The 21,229-nt window shown below is 47.0% G+C and overlaps 1 protein-coding gene across 1 annotated transcript in view; it reads left to right on the top strand.

Annotated features, from left to right (window-relative positions):
* Positions 1-21,229, top strand: part of Cep85l (centrosomal protein 85 like) — a 93,659-nt gene that overhangs the window by 64,717 nt on the left and 7,713 nt on the right. The window contains exons 6-10 of the mRNA XM_023714252.1: positions 8,389-8,565; positions 12,180-12,332; positions 13,911-14,065; positions 17,826-17,943; positions 18,376-18,426. Of these exons, the coding sequence (XP_023570020.1) occupies positions 8,389-8,565; positions 12,180-12,332; positions 13,911-14,065; positions 17,826-17,943; positions 18,376-18,426 (654 nt within the window). The remainder of the gene's footprint in view (positions 1-8,388; positions 8,566-12,179; positions 12,333-13,910; positions 14,066-17,825; positions 17,944-18,375; positions 18,427-21,229) is intronic.

Raw genomic sequence — 21,229 nt, 5'->3', positions numbered from 1 at the left:
TTTTTTTTTTTTTTAAAAAAAGGGGGGGGGGTAATAAATGAGAACAAGAGGCAAGGGAAAAAAATGTCATAGGACTGTCCTGCTACAATGCTGTATATGGTTAGATTTCTAAATTTCTGTGTACAAATATGTAACTGTTTATTTCTATTTAAAAAAATTTTTTTTTAAATTTTTTTCTTCATATTCTGTAGGGACTTAAAGTTTAACATAACAATACTTGATGGAAAATACCTGTTCCATGTTATGCCTAAGATGTTTTATATTCAGACGGATAGTGAGGTTAAGCTCAATTGCCTATGATGTAGGAGAATAACAATAAGCTTCTCTTCTGGAGGGTTAACAACCTAAGTTCACAGACCAAAAACTAGAGACAAAGAAGGGCTGCAAGGAAGGCCAACATTTTGGCTCTAGCCTTTCAAGGTCAGTGAAGACTCAGGACCTAGGAGAACCTGTACTGTAACATCATGTAACTCAGTTGTGCTCCAAATTTTCTGATCAAGATTATGGGACCACAGAGGAAGGTGATCAGTGATGTAGAGTGTGCCTAAGGAGAGTCACATGGAGAGAAAACATTCTCTCAGGCTTTCACAGACAGCAAATTGGTCAAGCAATAGCCATGACTCATCCACATGGCTGACACTGACAAAGGATCTGCAAATTGCAGTACAGGGTTTCAGGATAAATCCTGAGGGGACTTGACTGACATTACCAGATACAAAAGTTACATTTCTTGTTATATAGGTCTTGCTTTATCTTGGTCTTAACCATCCAGCAGAAAACTATAAAAACGAAGTATTAAAAAGTAAAGCCATATTAATACGCTGAGCTGTAAAAGGCTCAAGTCAACAACTTCTGTCTTTTTTTTTTTTTTTTTTCTTTTTTGGTGGAATTGAGGAATCGAGGATTGAACTCAGGCCCTTGCGCTTGCCAGGCAAGCATTTATTTCACTGAACCATCTCCCTGGCCAAGTCAGCAACTTCTGACATTGCCAGTCTTACGGAAAACCCACTACTATTATGGACTACTGGACTATATTGCAATATTTTGCTGAATTCAGGCACCTACAATATTTAAGTGACAATGGAATACCCTTCTCTGACAAAACTAAACGAAAACAGGGGATACAAATAAATGACTCTTTTGTCTTTGTGTGTTCAAAATAGGAGAGATACACAACTGCATTCTCTTGGATCATTGAATAGAGAGATTTGTTCTAATAGTGTTTGTGGACAGGATATCATGTCTGCGTCTTGTGCAGTGAATAACCACTAAGACAACAATATACATTGCATTAATTATTGAAATTGTGCTAGTAATTTCAATGCTAGTTTTGAAAGTATCTCAGTGCTATTTGTTTCTCAATAAAATTATTTTTAAATAAAGTGTTTTGTAAACAAATTCTACCTTTTCAAACGAGCCCTTTAACACAACAGTTAGTGAACACTCACTGTGAAATCCGCCCTTGAGGATCTTGGAGCTTACAGAGCAGAGGCCTTGGGGAGCGTGCCTCGTCCTTGGTGCCCGGGCGCCCACCATGTGGCAGGACCTGGGGCTGGGAGTGGCAGCAGGACTAAGGCTCACTTTGTTCCGAAAGAAGAGTACAGCCTGATGGGGCAGAGACAGACTGTCCATGGGACCTTAAAGCACACTTACCGGGAAGTAGAAGCGCCCCTCGCGCCAGTTCCTGCTTCTTTTAAGTGCTTTCCTTAAAATTTTTTCTGTTTTTTTGTATAAACTTTATAATTGGCTTACTTGGGGTGGGGGCATTTGGTGTTCTCATTGGGATCAAAAGTGAGGCCTGATAACTTTGTGGTGATATCAAGCACTTCTATTTGTAAAAATAAATAAATAAATAAATAAAAATAAAGTTAAAGTCTTTGTTAAAGTCTTTATTCTTAGATTTAAAAAAATCATTTGAAGTAGAATTTTTCCTTTTATTACATCTTCACATGTGTTTACTTATAAGTATTAAAAAGGGCCAGTGTGATAACTCAGCCTACTGAAGCACCTGCTTGGGCAAGCTTAGGCAAGTGCAGGCACCACAGTGTGATCCCGGCAACACATGCCACGCCAGCCCCCAGAGTCCAGGTGTGGTGGCGCACGCCTGTAATCCCAGCACTGGGGAGGCTGACAGCAGGAGGATCTCCATGAGTCTGAGCTGTATGTGAGACTCCGCAACAACCAAAAATACATTTGAAACAAAAAGTATTAAAGGGTTGGGTATTACAATCAGAAAATATTGAGGACAGGATAGCTTCAGATGTCCCTTAGGCAGAGGCGTTTCACATGGCACCTCCGGCATCCATCGCACTCGGGCTCGCCCATCAAGCTGCCCGTTACAGGGGTCTCATCTGTGCAGCCTCGCTCGGCAGCAAGGCTCCATCGCGCAGACTGCTGCGCTGTTTGAAAATGGCATTGCTGTGCTGTGTGACCAGCATAACTTTCTTTGATAATAGTATTGTTGCTAAAGCCATTCAGTGTCTCCTGGTAAACTTCATCACTCGGAGTAAGTGCCTTCCTTGAATTACACAAGCATTAACAAAAGCATGTGAAGCGCTGGAAAGCTGGAGAGCGTCCTTTGGACACACTGTCAGGCCAGTAGCGGGCTCTGAAGACAGCCCGCAAGCCCACATCACTCTGAAGGGGGGGAAGGTTTCCACTTAGGAGGAGACTTGAAGTGTCATTGGGAATTCAGCTTTAGAGCACCAGAGCGGTTCATGCATGGGGATGCAAGGAAAGGTGCTAGGTAGTATAACTTGTAACTCTGTATAGAGAGCCATTAGATGGCTTGGAAGAGATGGTGCACGAGATGATACACTGTTTCTCTAACAAAGTGATTTTTACCTTGGATTCATAAATAACTTCTCATAGGTGATTTTATACATGCCCATTTTGTGGTTCATACTTTGTTTAGCCTAATCCCATAGAGCATTTGACAAAGAAAATTAGTATTCTGTGTATTCTGATGCCAATTAGTAAAACAATATTCTAAACTTTTAGATGGAAAACAAATTGTTAATTAACTTCCATCTAATAACAACATACAGCAGTCTTAGAGTCCAGCCAGCCTTGAGCACAGGCTTATCAAGTCCCCTGGCGCAGTGCGGGAATCTGACCAAGCCCAAGCTCCCAGAGTTTTAGTGGTATTTGTGATGGAATAAAAGGTGTATATTGAAATGTCTTACACCCAAATTTCTACCCAGTATGCATCTTTTTTTTTTAACTGGGAAAAAATATGTATATTTAGAATTAGCCAGCTGGACTCAGTTTAGATGACCCCAGTTTTGTTGGCAACATCCAGCGCACCATAATCAGGAGCCAGCTGAACGTGCCTTCTTCGCTCCATCGGGCCCGACCGGGGCACTGACCTTGGCAGCACTGGTGCCGCAGAGGAGCTGCTGCTGCTGCTGCTGCTTTTTGTTTTTGCAGTACCAGGGATAGAACTCAGGACCTTACGCTTGCCAAGCAGGCACGTATGCTGCTGAGCTGTATTCTTGGCCTCCATAGAGCTTCTTTACAGCTTGCCTGATTTGGTGCTTATTGGCTTTGATAGCCGCAATGAACACGAGTGTGTTGTTGTCCTCGATCTTTTTCGTGGCTGACTCTGTGGTCGGGGGAACTTGATGATGGCAGAGTGGTCAAGCTTGTTTCTCCTGGGGGTGCTCTTCCGGGGGTCTTTGGGAGCCGCAGCGTCTTGGGACGGCGGAAGGTGGGTGACGTTCGTATCGTCCTCTTTTTGTGGCTGTGGATGCCTTTCAACCCAGCCTTCTTGGCCTTCAGAGCTCTTGCTTTGGGTTCAGCTTTGGGAGAACAGGGGCTTCCTCCTTCGTCTTTGGCGCCATCTTCTGCCCAGTATACATCTTAATGGGAAAGATGTGAAGGAATTTTTCTTTTGTTAATTGAAGATGAGATTTTTCCATGTATCTGTGCCCCTTGGCAAAATCAATTATTTCATCAATTCATTGTTTCTTGTTTTCTTTCCATTTTATTATTTTTTAAAATTTTTCCTCACCATCAAGTCCCTTGATTATGGCAAGTACTTAGTAAATGAATCCCTTTAAAAAGCATTAAACATTTAAAATGTTCAGTTCTGGGGCCATAACCTTAAGAACAATATGCTGTAGGGATCGCAAAGCTCGGAGGGGAGTCCACACACGTTCGTTTACGGTGGTTATATGAACGTTGAATGTAATTTTGCCCTTTGGTGTAGGCCTGGTAGGAACACAGGTGAAGTGCAGGCGGGTGCTCTCGCTGGGGGTCCCAGTAGTTGTGAAGATCTGTGGCCTCCAGCAGGTGCACCATGTGCCTCTGGAAGTGGCCCGGCCCCTGTGTGGCAGGGAGACCTGAGCTGAGCACCCAAGAGGCCACTTGAAGACACGTGGGCATTCCGAGCGGGCTGTGAAGGAGGCCACAGCAGCTGCATTTTATGCTTATTTTTTTTTATTTGAGAACGGGTACAGCTCTGTAGTTCAGGCTGGCCTTGAACTCACAGTGACCCTCCTACAGTGGCTTCCTATGTGCTGGGATTCTAAGTGTGTGCCACCACGCCTGGCACACACTGCATTTGCATAAGTGGCTTGGTGACTGCATGGTCCCGGCCCTGCGCAGCTGTGTGGTGTGGAGGGAGCGAGCTTCGGCGTGGCTGGGCTTGGGCTCTGAGCTGTGGCAGTAGGCACCTTCAGTGGTCACGGTGGGCGGGGTGCAGAGGCACAGGTCAGTGCGGAGCCCCACAGTGCTGGGGTCTCCCTGCTTCCATCTGGCCAGCCCCCTGAGCGGCTGGTGAGCGGCAGAGGGTGCTCTGCTCCTAGCGTGTTAAGTTTCTTTCCAGGCAAGGGAAATCAGAGTAGCGTGAAAAAGCGTGTGGGGCCACGTGTTCCCTGCGGGTTGCTCTCGGGCAGAGAGGCCCTGGCAAGGGCAGGCAAGGGCGCCAGGCCATGGGCCTGGGTCCTCATGTGTGTCTGGCATCGGCAAGCCTGGGATCAGGGGGCAGGGTCGCCAGCCATACCTGTGAGAGTGAGAGCCAGACCATAGGGAGAGGTGGGCACTGAGAGAGTCGGTTTGTAAGAGGTGGGTCCCCCGGTGCCCGATCAGCCAGAGCAGTGCCATCTTGGCCTCACCTGGCAGCACTGGTGAAAGTGATGCCAGCCTGTGCCATGAGGGTGAGGCTGTGGTGTGGGTGCTCTGGCCAGCCCCGTTTCTGCACTGTGGAGGCTGCAGTGGGTACTTTCCTCTGGGAGCTATTTCCCTAGGCTCTGGGCAGCCCACAGTTCTCTGTACTGCAGGAGGGCAAGTGTGCTCGCCAAAGGTATCCCGAAACCATCTTGAGGGTAAGGCGTGCCCAGGGCAAGTGGGTGGAGCATGTGTGCAGGCTTCTCATACCCAGAGTCCTCGCCCTGCCCACACGGTGTCCCAGCTGTTGATGTCAGGACCATGCAGTGGTTTGGGGTAGGACTTACATCTTTTTGCTTCATTTTGGTACTGGAAGGTTGAACTCAGGGCTTCACCTGGGCCACATGCCAGACAGACAGGGTCATGCTAAGTGGCTGAGTTGCCTAGGCTGGGCTGCAGCTTGCCATCCTCCTGGCTCAGCCTCCAGAGTGCTGGTATTACAGGAGGGCACCATCACGCATGGCTAGGATTTACATCATTTGGGCTTTAACGTTTATAATGATACATATCCATCATGTATCATACATCAAAATAGCATCACATCTCTTGGGTGTCTCACCACTGTAGTATCTTATTATTTCTTCTTAAAACTTTTATCTAAAAACAAAATTTCATAATCAAATAATAAGACAGCAATAGTGGGCTGGCGAGATGGCTCAGTGGTCTAAAGCACCTACTTGAAACAAGCTTGGCAAAGCACAGGGACCGCGGTTCAATCCCCAGCACCACATGCCAGCCAGCCCCGCCCCCTGGTGGGCTGAGCTGGCCACACACACACATACGATAAATAAATGTAATAAATAAAAAAAAAATATTTAAAAAAAAAAGACAGCAATAGTTCTTACACTGCATATCATTATCTTCAAACTAGAGTATAAGACATAAATCAAAAAGATTTTTATAAAAAAGAAACATTAAAGGAAGAAACATGACACAACTTACTTTTCAGTGCACTAAGATAGTAGTATAAATGAGACCAATTAACATATATATGGAAATATTTTTAAAATGATGAAGTGGGTGTTTTGGGAAATTATTTGAACTTCTCTGTACTTCTTATTTTTCTCTTCTATTTTGCTCTTTATTTGTGTGAGTGCATAAATATGTACATTTTGTGTGTTTCTCATCTAAGAAGCCATGCAGTGTTCCATCTTCGTCGTTCCTAGTGTGCCCTTTGGGCAGCTCAGTACTCCAGGTGTAGGACTGCAGTCTCCTTGTGCGCTTACCTGCTGATCAGCAGGTGCCCGTTTCCGAGACGGAGCGTTGCTCGTTGTGCTGTTGGCAACCCAGTAGCGCACGCACCTCTGCGGTGTGAGGGTTTCGCTCTTCAGGGACCGTGCCCGGGGGGAGGAGCAGGGGCTCGGGTGGGGTTCTCCCGCGGGCCACACGACACTCACCGTCTGGCTGAGTCATGGTTGCTCCTTCACTTGCTGCAGGAACTCGTGATTCTTCCCAGGTTTTGGCATCATAAGGTGCTCTGATGTACAGGGAACCCAAAGGCTTGTGCTTCCTGTCCCCTGCTCGTCACACTGTGCAGCTGCTGCTGCTACCTGCAGGCTTGGTGTCCACACGCAGCAGGCGGTCCGGCAGCACCACCTGGTCTGTCTTCTGGTTCAGTGTGACCCCATCTAGAAGGACAATCGTGGAGCTTCAGCTACTGCTGCAGGCATCCGCCTGTCTGTCCCGTCCCTCCCGCCCAACACACATGCCAAGGATCCCCGGTGTCAGGTAGCTGGAAGCACTCAGGACAGTCTGTATGAGTTCCTGTGAAACGTTATGTACATGTGGTTTTTACATCCTTGCTACTGATACCAGACTCAGATCCCTGACTATGCTTTGGTCTTTCCAGGGGCCAGACCCCAAGCCACAGATTTTAAGGGGCCGCTGGCCTCGGTTTCTCCTTACCATGCAGATCTCTTCCTCACTTCACAAGTCCCCGGCTCTAGGAGCTGGAGAGTCGGAAGTGAGGATGAAGCCCAAGCACGTGGTTCACTGTATCGCAGCTGCTCTGAGCACCCCATGCAGGTGGTTAATGTGCACCTGTGTTCAGCATCTTAGGTAAGGACCTGCACGGCACAACTGCAGGTCCTTCGGCGAGAGGCTGTTAACTGCGTAAGAAACCCCGGGTTGTCCTCGGGTGGCTGCACCCCTCTGCCTTCCCAGCAGCAGTGGGGAGGAGCCCTCGGCACCGCACCTCCCTCCTCGGCAGTCTGGACTTGGGCTGTCCTCACATGTGAATAGAGGCCGGCATCTTGCTTTCGCCTTTGCAGCTCAGGGACCTAATGACAGTGGCAGAGGGCCTTCCATACACTTAGTGCTGTCTGTGAAGGTTTGTTGGCGAGATACTTTTTCAGATCCTCACCCAGTTTTTAAAAAATTTTACTTATTTGTCTTATTTTTTAGAGGGGTACTGGGAGTCAAACCCAGAGCCTTGCACTTGCAAGGCGGGCTCTCTGCCCTTGAGCTACACCCCTGCTCTTCCTTACCCATTTTAACTGGTTATCTATTGTTGAGCTTTTGAGAATTCTTTGTGTAGTTTAGGTAACAGATTTTGTATTCGCAGTGTTGCCGCATCTTTCACCGAGGAGATGCTCCTCACTCCAGGGAAGTGTGGCTGACCGGGCGTCTCTTGCGTCGGTCCTGGCTCTGGGCTGCACCTGGGAAGTTACCGCCACACACAGGTCGCCCAGGCTCCTGGTGTGCGCGTCTTCCTAAGGAATGTTGTAGGCTTTTGCTGACCGTTAGGACTAGGGTCCATTTGGAGTTGATTTGTGTGAGGAGTGTAAGGTCTGTGTCATTTATTTTTTATACTTGAGTGTCAATCTCCAGCACTAGAAACTAGAAAAGGCACCATTCCATTTCCATTCCACTGCACTGTGTTTATTGGATTCAATATTAGCTCAAAATTACACTGTGAAGAACTTCATCATTAGTTTTTATTTCTGTAGACTTTTACTTGTAGTGAATACATGCAGCATGCAGTTTCCCATTTATATTTCTGAGTACATGTTTTTTGGGTTTTTTTTTTTTTTGGCAGAACCGGGGATTGAACGCAGATCCCTGCGTTTGCCAGTCAAGTGCTTATCCTACTGAGCCATCTCCCCGGCCCCTGAGTACATGTTTAAGCCAAATAATTGCTGTTTCCTTAAGCCTCTTCTGTGGCCTAGCAACTTTCTCTCTCTCCTGACTTTAACGGTCCTGCCCCTCTTGCTCCCACAGCCGAAGTTCCAAGGTGCCTCCAGGCAGGCCCCCAGTGTGGAGCCAGCGGCCCAGCCCCCGACCGAGGGCCTGGAGCAGAAGCTCGCCTCTACGGAGAAGGAGGTCTCGCAGCTCAATGACTTTCTCATGCAGAGAGTCAGCCAGTTTGGTGAGGAGAAGAGGAAGCTGGAGGAGAAGGTAAGTGTTTTGCTAGTCACGGTGGGTCAGCAGCACTCCCTGGGGAGGAAAGGCTGCCCTGTCCTGTATCAGGCTCACAATTACACCTCCCAGCTGATCCTGTGCATCATCTGTGAAGCCCTGAAGGTGCTCTCCAGGGATAGAAGTGTCTGTGTCACCCTTTCTGGCTGAAAGCCACTTGCCCCCACCAATGGCCATTTCCTCATTGGATTCGTCATCCGGTGTTTTGGTCATGTCCCCACAAAGCACTGGAAATTAAGTAGCCGTTGGTCTCTAAGCATGTTAGTGAATTATTAAGCTGGGGAATCTAGTTTGGGGTGAGAAGCAAAAGCCAAATGCATGCACAACCCACTGTTACTAAAATTGTTTTTCCTTTTCTATACTCAGTCCTCACGGCAGCATCGTTAAAGATGGAGGACGTTTGTGTCCCTAGTTTATTGAAGAGGTGCAGATCCTTGGTGACTCGGTGGTAGAAACGATTGTGGACTTGTCTGTTGTGAACACCTACCTGATGATTTTGTGAGGTCAGCCTTCCATTCATGTAACCCTGGAGCAGGTCGCCCTGATTTCTGCAGTTTGACAGTGTTGGTACCTGACCGGGGGGGGGGGGGGAGGTCTGTGTGTATATGCATATGCACACCTGTGACTTGAGTTTGTATCTTCAGAAGTGACAAGTTGTATGTACTTTTTTTTTGGTCTACTATCAGAAGTGTTTTATTTTGGATAGCTTTCAAGTGCCATGAAGACCTTCTTGTCCTTCGTGTATTTTGGGCACTTCATGCAGTGTGTATAACCCCAGAGAGCCAGGAGACGCTCATTGGTCACGCGTGGGAGAAGTTAAGGCTTGCTTGAGACTTCTTCATGAAAGCATGTAACGCAATTGTGATGCTCCAGCGGATGAAGGGCTTAAATAAGCTTTCTGTGTTTAAAGTTTTCTCATTGTTCTTCTAGGAGTCCAGTGCTAACTGAAATCTGTTTATGTACTTACTGCCTAGTTGACAGCCACTTGGATATCTCATGGGTACTTCAGATTTTTCATGTCAAAACGCTGTTGTTTTTTGCTTTGGAGGTTTTCGCTTTCTGTGCTGGGAGTCAAAGCCAGGGCCCTGCACCCGGCAGACAAGCACTGCGCCCTGCTCCACGAAACAGCACTGAGCCTTCTGACCGCTCTCCCTCCCCCGCACAACAGTACATTTTCCCTCAGTGTTCTCAGCCAGCTGTGGTGTGGGAAACCTTCCCGTCTCCCCAGCCGCTCCCTCACACTGCAGGTGCGACGAAGCCCCTCCCCGCAGCCCCTGCGTCAGCCCCAGCACCACGGCCTGTGCCCTCGGTGTCAGCTGGCGCGTGAGGGCACTCCTTCCATCTACCTTAATGTTCTCCACGGCCACCTGTGTTGTGAAAAATGGAGATTACCCTCTTTTTAAAGGTGGAGTAGTATTCCACTGTGTGTGTATCCTGTTCTTAGTTGATGACGGTTTTCTTCTAGGACCTTGGATGTGTCACACCACTTTCTCCTCACGTGCAAATTGTTTAGTGAGAAATATGATTGTATGTGATGAGTCACTTTTTCTTGATATTTTCAAAATTCCCGTCACTGACTTTTACAATGCTTCTACATATGGATTCTTCCGGTTCAACCTAGCAGAGGGCTTTCAGGTCTTGGGGTCTGCGTGTCCGTGTCCCACTCCAGCTGTGAGGACACTGTAGCCATTGCTTCACGCTTTCCTGCTAGCTCTTCTGTGTCGGGATGCCCGTGGGCGTACGTGCTACTTGGCTCAGTGTTGTCCGTGAGCCCCTGAACTCTCTGAATTTTTGTGTCCTTTGTTCAGGGTTCCTTTGAGCTTGCTCGTCCTTCTTCCGTGTTAATGAATTGAGTGCAGTCATTCTATTCTTGTGCTTCTGAGCTTTCTGTGTAATATTTCTGGTATTTTCTTTGTTTTGAAATTCATCATCTGTCCCTACATTGTTTTCCTGTGTTTTTGAAGTTACTTTAATAAAAGATATTATTATGCATTAGACTAAAATAAGTTAGGCAAAGCATGAAAGAAACTAGACCATGGGCAGATGTTAGCTTTAATAAATTTGGAAGACTAATCCACTATACTGCTAATTCCTGCCATTTATTTTCCCTGATGAACATGGAAAAGAAATCTGTGAAAATATTTTAGACCCTAAGGACTTCAGATGTTGGGGAGGTATAAAATTTAAGATAAATATGAGCCTGGTACATTGCAGGCAGTAGTTTGTATACTTTTTGGTTTTTATGATCTTAACTATGTGAGATCTTTGAATATGAGACATGAAGTCTAAATGTGGGGAGCGAAGAGGCTGGACAGGGAAGGGGGCAAGGGGACAGAATAAGAGCTAAGGTATGTTGAATGCATGTGCCAACTCCTCGCAAGGAATGGGACCAGAGTGTACTGCAAACATACTAATAAGATTAAATTAAATATACTATATTTCAGGTGGTAAAGTTAAAAAAAAACTATGTGAAACATGAGGCTCAGCCCATACAGATCAGAACTTACTGGCCTCGTGTCCGGTGCGTGTGTGTAGCAGACTTGTGTGATCACAAGGTGGGCGTGTGCTGCAGACTCCTTCCTGCGGCCCGTGCGCTGGCAGTGCTCCGTGGGAGCGCCCGTGGGGCTCGTCCCTGTGCCCTGGGGACGAGCAGGCTTCCCATACATAGTCTCCTGGCTGCCTGTGCCACTGCGTGCGTGAAGAGCACTTCCTTTGCAGGTTGCTGGTGGTAGTTTTAATTTCTTATAGGTGTCCTTTCTTGCTCTACCTAAAGCATTTGGGTATTGGGGCCGGCAGAATAGCTCAGTGGTCTGAAGTGCCTGCTTAGGCAAGTGCACAAGGACCGTGGTTCGGTCCTTGGCACTACATGCTGCACCAGCCCCACCCCCAGGGTGGACTGAGCTAGCCACATACACACAGCATTTGGGTCTAGAGTTGTAGGAAATAAGAAATGGGAATAATTCTCCAGCAATCAGTACTTTGCCAGTTTTTAAACTATACCAGTGGCTCTGTTGTGTTACCCAGTAACTTTTTTTGGATTATTATTATTTTTTTTTTTAATCTTTTGAGACAGGATTTTACTATCCAGGTTAGGCTGGCCTTGAACTCACTTTGTATCCCAGGCTGGCCTTGAATGCATAGTAATCTTCCTGCCTCAGCCTCTGGAGTGCTGGGATTACAACTCGTACCCCTGCATCTGGCACCTAGTAACTTTTTTTTGTTGCCAGATTATAGCATTTTAAGAATCCCTTAGACTCAGTACGTAGTTTCAGCATGAACACATTGCTATGAAAATGACCAGGCTCTGCGCAGCCTCGGCGCTTGAGTGTGGGCGGTGAAAACTGCATTACTGCTGCAACCTGGCAGCTTCCAGTTTCGGGTAAGAGCAGAACAGATCACCCATTCTTGACTCTAGTACTGTAAAAATTTGACGGAAGTGTGAGTCTGAGGATGAAGTAGTCTCGCGTTAGAGGTGGTCTTCACTGTTCCCTGGAGCTTGGCTAAACTCACTGATGCCCAGGACTGCAGCACTGGTTTGTTCTTGTTGTTCAGTGACTCAACACTGCTGGCCACTCATGACCCCTTTTCTTTAGCTGAAAACCAGAGATAGATACATCAGCAGTCTGAAGAAGAAATGCCAGAAGGAGTCTGAACAAAACAAAGAAAAGCAGAGGAGAATCGAGACCCTGGAGAAGTACCTGGCAGATCTCCCCACCCTGGATGACGTGCAGAGCCAAAGCCTGCAGGTACTGTGGGACGTGGCACCCGCATCCTGGGGCCAGCTCCTCTCCATGTTGTCCCGCAGGGGCTGGCTCATGGTAAATTTGGCAGGTTCTTTCATCACCATTAGGGTTAACCTACGTCAGGACCTGGCTCCTCTAAGCCGAAGCAAGCCCTGCCTGATTAGCACATGCTCACTGTCCTGTGGGAACTGTGGCGGCTCCCTGGCTCTGGAAGGTAGTTTCTGAAGCAGTCTGATTGTGCTGCCTACATGCATGCACCTCAGTCCCAGGTGTCTCCGGCGTGCAGAGACCCAGGACTCTTCTTGACCTCGGTTGTGTATCTGAGGGACTCTCATTCTTCTTGGCCTTTCATCAGTTCTTCTTATGCGTTGGTATAAGAAATGACCTCTGATCACTCTTCTGACTTTTGTTTTTTCTCCTGACAATACCTCACCCAAAGACTTGCCACCAAATCTGCCCAGATCTGGCCTCTTAGTTATAAATCCATTAAACCCCTTCAGTTTTCTCAAAGGCTTTCTGGCCCTTGACTTTCCGCCTCAGCACTGTGGCCTGCAGCGGGAGACAAGTGTTGCATGAGAGGTCTGCCCTGTGCATTGCGTCAGGCCCTCCCAGTGGTAATGATACCACCTTCCCCTGTCCGCTCCAACTGTGAGCAGTCTTCCCACCTGTTCTCTGGGGAAACTAGCCAGTTGAGACTCATTGCTCTCATTTAGGGAGTGCCTTTATTTTGCATACTTTAAAATTTGTGTGCCATCCTTTTACTTTACATTAACTTAATTTATAAGTTGTAAAGCCAAGAGAGGTTAAAATCAGAAAATAGGGATCACAGTGAAAGCATGCATGGGCAGGAACAAGACAGCAACATAGACTTGAGCACACAGAGTCGTACCACCCTGCGGATACGGCCAAACGTGTTTGTAATAGCAGTTGCAAGTGGGAGTCAGGGCAGGTTCCCAGGGGTGGGTCTGGAGAAACACAGGTGCTGTATGTGTGCAATGCATACTGTTGTGGTGTGCATATGTGAGGGGACACCATGCAGCCTTAAGCATGAATGTGGGCTCATGCCACAGCCTGGTTTAAGGTAGAGGATAATTTGAGTTTAGCAATGACAATACTGTAGGATTCTGCTTCTATGGGGCCCAAAAGCAGTCAGTTAGAGACAAGAAGTTGACTGGTGGTTGCCAGGAAATGGATGAAGGATGAGATGGGTAAAGATTGTCACCTGGGTAGACATTCGCTTATGCAGGGTGAGTTTTGGTTGACATCCGCGTGAATGGACTCGGCACCACTGAACTGTGCACTTAAAATGGCTGAGATGCTAAATTTAATGTATGCTTTATTACAGTTTTTAAAACACAAAGGAGACTGTTAACCTTTTCTTTCTAGAAATTTCTAACCTCACTCTTCATAATCTCATCCTCCCAACTCTCTTGCACAGAAAAAAAGAAGTGTTAAGTACTTTAATTGAGATGAAGGTAGCGTGCTGTTAGTAATGAATTGTTAACCCCTGAGGACAGGAGTGAGTCCTAAGAGAGACATTTAGTTCTGTGTGTGTTTGAACTGCAAAACATTTCTCCTCAGCTTCAGGTTCTAGAAGAAAAGAACAAAAGCTTGCAGGAGGCTTTGATGGATACAGAAAAAAAGCTGGAAGAGGTAAAGAAACACTGTCAAGACAAAGAGGCGCAGTTAGTGTGCCAGAAAAAGAAGGAAAAGGAGCTAGTGACTTCCATTCAGAGGTAAGACTTTCAGAGTCCTTTTACCTATTCTTGTATTTTTCCAAGCATTTTATTTAAAATGGACAAATTTCTATTTATTACCTTATTATTTTTCTTAAAGATGTACTATTAAGAATCAGGAGTATAATTTCATTGAAACAATGGTGATGTACTCTGAGGCAACATGCAAACATCTTTCCAGAGGCTTTAGATGAGAATAGTAAAAATGGCAGTTGAAGACTGCACATTAATGAAAACCCTTTATCGGATGGCCTTGTCAGAGAACCTCTTAAGTAGCAGAAGAAGGGGACAGCAGGGTACTGCCCTTCAGCATTCAGGCTGTGTCCCAGGAAGCTGTGGCCCAAGGGCCTGGCGGCCTCACCGGGTGCCTGAGCCTCCCACGCTGCTGCTGCACACGGCCCTCTGGGTTTGTGCAGTTGGGAACACGGTGGGCAGGGTGCGTGGTGTATTTCGGGCGTGTGGGCAAGCCTGGATTCCTGAGGAATCTGAGACATACATAGACTTGTTTTGAGGGGGCAAAGCTTAACCCTTGAGGCTGTTGACTATAAATAGATGAAACAATTCTAAGATTTCAAAGCACAAAAACTAAACTTAAGAAATTCAGTCTTCAGATTAGGAAAAAAATTGCCAGCTACTCCTTGGATGAAGGAATGATATCTAGCATATATGAACCACCCAAAAAATTAGACACCCTCCCCCAAATAAAAGATCCAATAAGAAATGGGCAACTGAAATGAATATACTCTTCTCAGAAGTACAAATGGCCAGAAAACAGATGAAAAAATGTTCAACATCGCTGGCCACTAGAAGAATAAAACACCACCAATTTCATTTCACTCCGGAAGGTGTGGTGGTCATCAAGACCTCAGACAGTATCCATGCTGGCGGTGTGGGGGACCAAGGAAGCCCTCTGCACTACTGGCGGAAGTATAAGTGGTATAATGTCTGAAAATCAGTGTAGAGATTCCTTGGAAAAGTAAAACTAGAAACCTCGCTTGACCCGGCTATTGCCCTTACAGGTGTCTTCCCAAGAGTCCACGACGTCGTATTCCAGCGCGATGCGTGTGTGCCTGTGCGAGGCAGCCAGTAGTTAGGTCTAGGCCCACCGGTAGAGGAGAGGACCGAGAACATGAGGGAGTGGACAGCGGGGCGTGCGCTGCTGTGATGCCAAGAGGGATGTGTGTTTCTTTTTGTAGAAAAGCAAGTGCGCTTTGCAATCATAATGCCTAGTGACATAAATCAGACATGCAAGCTTAAATGTCACTTTCTCTTGTGTAATAAGGCCAAAGCATAAATAAAGAGCAAATCAAGGATAGAAAATAGGGAACGGAGGGAGCTCTATCACAAATGGGAAGAGTGTCTGGAGACCGAGGGCCTCGGGAGGGGAGGGGAGGGGAGGGGATAGCAGGCGTGTGTGCGGTGCGCAGCTCCTGCGACGGGCGCGGTCGTTGCCCTGCACACAGGTCCAGTAACAGAAGTAAATGAAATGCTCTGTGTTTATGCTGCTTTTAAATCCGTCTGATTTCCTACAAATACTGCTCTGCTCCTACCTGCAAAGTCTTAAATATACTTGGTGTATACCTTTTTTAAAATTATTTTTTGGGGGCTGGAGAGATGGCTCAGTGGTCTAAAGCACCTACTTAGAACAAGCTTGGCAAGGCAACAGGGACCGCGGTTCAATCCCCCAGCACCACATGCCAGCCGGCCCCGCCCCCTGGTGGGCTGAGCTGGCCACACACACACCACACACTCTCTCTCTCTCTCTCTCTCTCTCTCAATAAATAAAAAAAATAAAAATAAAAAAAAATAAAAAAATAAAATTATTTTTTGTTGCCAAAAAACTCTCATTTCCAGGATAATTAAGTTGGGGCTGGGGATACAGCTCAGTGGTACAGCGCTTGCCTAGTAAGTGCAAGGTCCCGAGTTTGATTACTGGCACCAAAAAAGGAGGAGGAGAACAAGAAAATAGGACAGTGCAGTCCTCAGCTGCCTGTTCACTTCCAAAGAGTCACATGCTTGTATTCTGCCTTCGTATGTATCTTCTTCTAATTCTTTAGTTTCCTCTTTGCCACTGCACGTCTTCTGCCTTTTCTTTGGTCTCAGAACAGCTTCCTGATCTTCAGGAGCTCAGCCATGGCTTCTCCTTTCACCTTCACTGAAAAAAAAAGTGCCTGTGTGTCTGTCCTGTCCTGTTGGTGCTGTCGTCCTAGCCCGCGCCGCGCAGCTGAGTGCATTCTGTTCCACTGCGTGCTTTCACTTGTATATATGTTCTTGTACCTTCTACTTAGACTTGGCCTTTTATTAGGCTTTTGGAGCATACTGGGTCTGGAAGTCTTGACTTGGAAAGATTTGGTGTGGTCAGTTTCAGAAAACATTGCCACTTTTGGTCTGGTCTTAATACAGTCTGAGACAGCGTCATTCTAGATCTTTCTCTGACTTTCACTTGGAGACACAAAGCCCGAGAAGTGCATGTGTCATTCTTCGGCACCTTTTGGCTGCATGTTGCTGCTCTGGTGGTTCGGGTATAGTTTTTCTTTCTCAGAACTTCAAATGTATTTGTGACTAGGAACTGTATCATTTTTATGTTTTATGTATTTCTAAGCTTCTTGCTTTGTGAATTCTTTAGTATATTTGGGATTTATAAATTAAGGAAAGTATTCCACCAGAAGTGCCAGTAACAGTGTGACGGCTCCTCCGCTGCTGGAAAGGTGTGTGCGAGCACGTGGGCATGAGCGTGTGGGGGCGGGTCTGTGTCGGCCTCACCACATGTTTCTCGGTGCATTTTATCTCTTGAAATGTCTTGAAATTCTGCACGTGTTTGGAAGGTAGTGTCTTGACACTGAACTGAGAAGTAACTTACTCTGAAATGGAATTATTTTTCACTTACAGATTAAGAAAGCAAATGCTTTATGATGGCTAGCAATACATAAAAGTATCTCCAGTGCCCTTGTTCATGACAGATCCAAAGCTCGAATTGTACCCAGGATTATTAGCTAAAGAGCTAGTGAATATGACATTTATTTTGGAAAAGAGAGAAAGCTTCATGTAGCTTTAATCATTGGAAAAAGAAAATATCAAATGCACTTACAGGATGCCACTTAGTACCCTGCAACTCTTGAGTATGCTAACGTAGAGCTATCTGTGGATTTCGTGGGGTTTGGTCCTTATTAGTGATAAGACTTCTTTTAATCTGATGGTACTATTGTTTGCTCTCAGAGTTAGTACTCCTCTCCTTTCTTTCTTTACGTTTACGGTGCCAGAGAGTTCCTTCTGTTGGGTGTCTCTGCCATGGGTACAGGACAAACCGCTAGGCCATGCTGTAGACACCGTGGAGTCCTGCTCTCACCACTGAAGAGGAAGGGTTACTCTGTGGGCATAGGTAACCTCTGTCATTCCAGGGACGCTTGTGCTGAGCCTCGAATGAAAGGCCAGCGACATGTGCCCATATTCCTAGTCCATCCTAGAGAGGGGACAGTGGGAGGCTAAGATGGAGCTCGGGTCTTGGGATGAAGACCTCACCTGGGCGAGAGCTGTCCCAGGCTAGGCAGCTCTGGCCTCAGCCTTGCTGTTTGTAAGGGTGTGAGCAGCTCCAGAGAATAGTGGGCCCGGCTGTCTTGGGTAAAATGTGGTTCAGCTTACCAGGGTGCTTCCTGTGGGTCTTGATCAAAAAATATTCCAAGAGAGAGCATCATTGCTTTCATGTCATCAACCCAGATCAGTAAATGGAGCTGCTTTTCCTCATACAATCTTTCTAAAACAGTTTGCAGCAAAAAGTAGAAAGATGCCTTGAAGATGGAATCCGCCTTCCCATGTTAGATGCAAAACAGCTTCAGAGTGAAAATGATGACCTCCGAGAACAAAGCGAGGCGGCGGGCAAGGTGAGCGCGTGCTGGGCAGCGGAGAGAGTGAGGGCCGCACGGGCGCCGCGCCCACCTGCCTGCCAACTTCCGGTCTTGCTCGTGTGCAGTAGCTTTGAAATTTTTAATTTGAATGTTTTTATCTGGAAAGAAAACAGCATTTAAGCAAGTTGATATAAATTTAAATAAAAGGATATATTTTATAAATCAGTCTGTCAAAAATTGTACAAAGAAAAGTTTTGACATGAGAGATTTTTCCAGTTTTTTATGCGTGATCTGAATCATGTTGCTATTTCCAGGATACTTACTATGAAAATCTTTGTAAAATAAAAAGAGCTTTTAAAGATATATTTGCAGTTCTACATACTTACTTTTTTTCTTGAAATATTGGTACTTTTAGAAAGCAATGGGGAAGAATGAGGTGGTTCCAGCTAATTTCTTTCCTTGTTTTAGATAATAAGCAGACAACAAGATGAACTTAACAAGATGTCTTCAGAACTGCAGGTAAGAAATATTTCATCCTTATTTTCATTCAGTGATGAGTGGATTTACCGCTTAAGTAATATAGAGGTATTAAAGCATGTTTGTGTAAAAACAGTGGCACTCGAGGTGAAATTACAAAATCTTTACGATTAATCTCTCAGTTTTCAAGGAATTCTGTTTATGCAATAAATTCTACAGAAAGTTGTGAGGATTGTTCTCGCTTCTTCGCGTCACCTGCTCTTTATCACGCGTCGCGCGGCTCCACTGCTTATCACCGACCCGAGAGGAAGCGACGTAGAGCCCTGGTGCGAGCCCCACGCTGCAGACTCCCTGTGGGGCTCGAGTCGCGTGCCCACTCTTCTCCAGCGCCTCTCCAGCAGATGCTCCCCAGGGCTCGAGTGCGCTGCTTGTCTCTGCACTCTCCTGAGTGCTGGAATCCCACAGCTGTCAGTCCGCTGACTGGTGTCCCCTGCATCGTGCCTCAGGGCCTATGTTGTTGTGCTCGCTTTTCTCCTGATTTTGTTTTCCAGTCCTGCTTTTCTGACCAGCAGCCTTGGCTCTGTGAGGGGGTTTAACTGGTTACAGTTTAGGAGTGGTTAGGTTCCTCTTTGCCATCTGTGGGTGAAACCCTGGGCTCCGGGCGTGCGCTCCCTGTCTGACATTGTGGCTGCTCCTACATGCCTGCCTTTGCACACGCACCACACCATGTAGGGGTGCAGCTGCTGTGAAAGTGTGTGCACACAGTGCTCCATCAGGGGCGGTGCCCGAGGCTTCCGGAGTGTGGTGCCTGTGCCCCCAGAACCCAGGAACAGGTCCCCTGCCTGGAGGGCGGGTTGACTGCCCTCTTCCCCTCCTTCCGATGCCGTGTCTGGCCCTCTCTTGTACCAGCCCGATGTGCTTGCATGCGTGTGTTTTTTCTGAGTTCTCAAGCATGGAGGCTGTCTGGCTCATCTGGACAGTCAGAGCTGAGCAGAGTGCTTGGCACACAGCGCATAGCCCACAGATGGGAAACAGGATGCCGCCAGTTCTTCTGCTCATTGTCCCACTGCTTGCAGAGCCATGGCCTGTCGTGGCCTGGTACAGGGTGTGTTGCAGAAAAGGGAAAGTGATTTAATGGTCCTATGGCAGATTTTTATAACAAAAGTAAAATTCCATCTCCCTCCAGAAAGTATATTGCTGGAGAGGCTGTGGGGGAAAAGGGACCTGGTGCCACCACTGTGGAAATCAGTCTGGAGGCTTCTCCCAAAGCTAGGACTGGTGTTTTTGTTCACCCCAGCTGTTCCGCTTCTGGCTATCTTCCCAGAAGAATTAGAAACAAATCACAGCACAACTCGTGTGCACACCGTGTTTATAGGAGCACAGTCTGTCATAGGTGGCTCCTGGAAACAAGTCAGATGCCCACCATCCAAGGCATAGGTCAGAGGTTGGGGGCTTTTTATGCAATGGAGTGCTGTGCCAGAAAGAGGAAGTATGAGACATTTCTAGGCAAATCGATGCAGTTGAAGCCGTACTCATAGGAGAAATAAGTCAAACTCACACATGTAAACATCACATTGTCTCCTTGGTGTAAGAAACTGAAAGCGTAAATAAATACCACATGTACAGTAGCTATCGTGAAAGGGGAAGAAGTGAGTCTGAAGGAAAAAGGAACTAAAATGGTTGAAAGGGCAGTGAATGGAAAAGGGGAGAATTGCAAGATGTACTACTAATTTCTTTTAGTTCATTCAAAAGTTTGTACTAGTAGTTGGAGAATTTTTATGCCCATATCTTGTACTGAGTAACTGCTTTGGAGATAACAATATGAACTCCATTAGCTTTTTTTTTTTTTTTTTCCCGGTGGTACCAGGGATCAAGCTCAGGACCTTGCACTTGCCAAGCAAGCACTTATTCCACTGAGCTATCTCCCCAGCTTCCAAATATTTTTATCCTCTTTGTTTTGAAATTTTATTTTTTCATTAAATAATAAAGATATATATATACACACACACACAAAGAAGAAACCTTGTAGCGGTTTTGTTTTTGTGAGGCAGGTGGTTGCTATGTAATTCAGGCTGGCCTTGAACTATCTAGCCCAGGCTGGCCTTAAAACTCTTGGCAGTCCTCCTGCTTCAGCCTCCCAGGTGCTAGGATTACAGGCATGTGTCTGCCAGAGCCTCATGTGATCTTTCCTTTCTGCCTCAGCAGTCTGTTTCCTGACCATAAACATGCTTCTTTTGGAGTGTGTGTGTCTGTGTGTGATTCTGTCTGTGGTCACACCCAGCTGTCCAGTGTGGCAGGTAGCAGCTATTCTTCTCCCTCCCCACATGCCCAGCACTGCACCCCGGGCTGAAGCACTGAGCCACAGCCCTGCCTTTTTGTGCATTTCTTTAAATGGGTCCCCCTAGGTCGTGTGGGCTGGGCTCGAATGGGGTCCTCTGGCCTCAGCTGCATTTGTTTTCAGCAACACACAGTGACCTAAACTGCCTCACAGATTAGGCCATTGAGGTCCCCTGGCAGGGCGCTTCAGGTCGTGCTGCTGATTTGCTCTGGGAAAGTAGCCTGCAGGTCCGCATTTTGAAAACCCTCAGTTCAGAGGGTGTGCAGTGGGAGTGTTCACCCACGCCAAGCCCAAGAGCACGGGCAGCCTCTGGCGGCTATGCCTGCCCGCCCAGGGCTCAGGGAGGAATGGCGGTGTGCATGGGCTTTGCCGCCGCCGCCGCAGCAGCAGCAGTCGGAGGCGGCGCCCTTCTCCACAGGCCTGGCAGAGCCAGGGCTTGGGGGTGCTGAGCTCACAGCTCGCTCTGACTGTCACTGCTGAGCACCTGCCCTGGCTTCACACCTTCCG

The sequence above is a fragment of the Octodon degus genome, unplaced genomic scaffold (assembly GCF_000260255.1).
Source record: "Octodon degus isolate 3935 unplaced genomic scaffold, OctDeg1.0 scaffold00034, whole genome shotgun sequence".
Taxonomy (NCBI): domain Eukaryota; kingdom Metazoa; phylum Chordata; class Mammalia; order Rodentia; family Octodontidae; genus Octodon; species Octodon degus.
The sequence above is the reverse complement of the archived record's forward strand: the minus strand, read 5'-3'. Positions and strand labels throughout refer to the sequence as shown.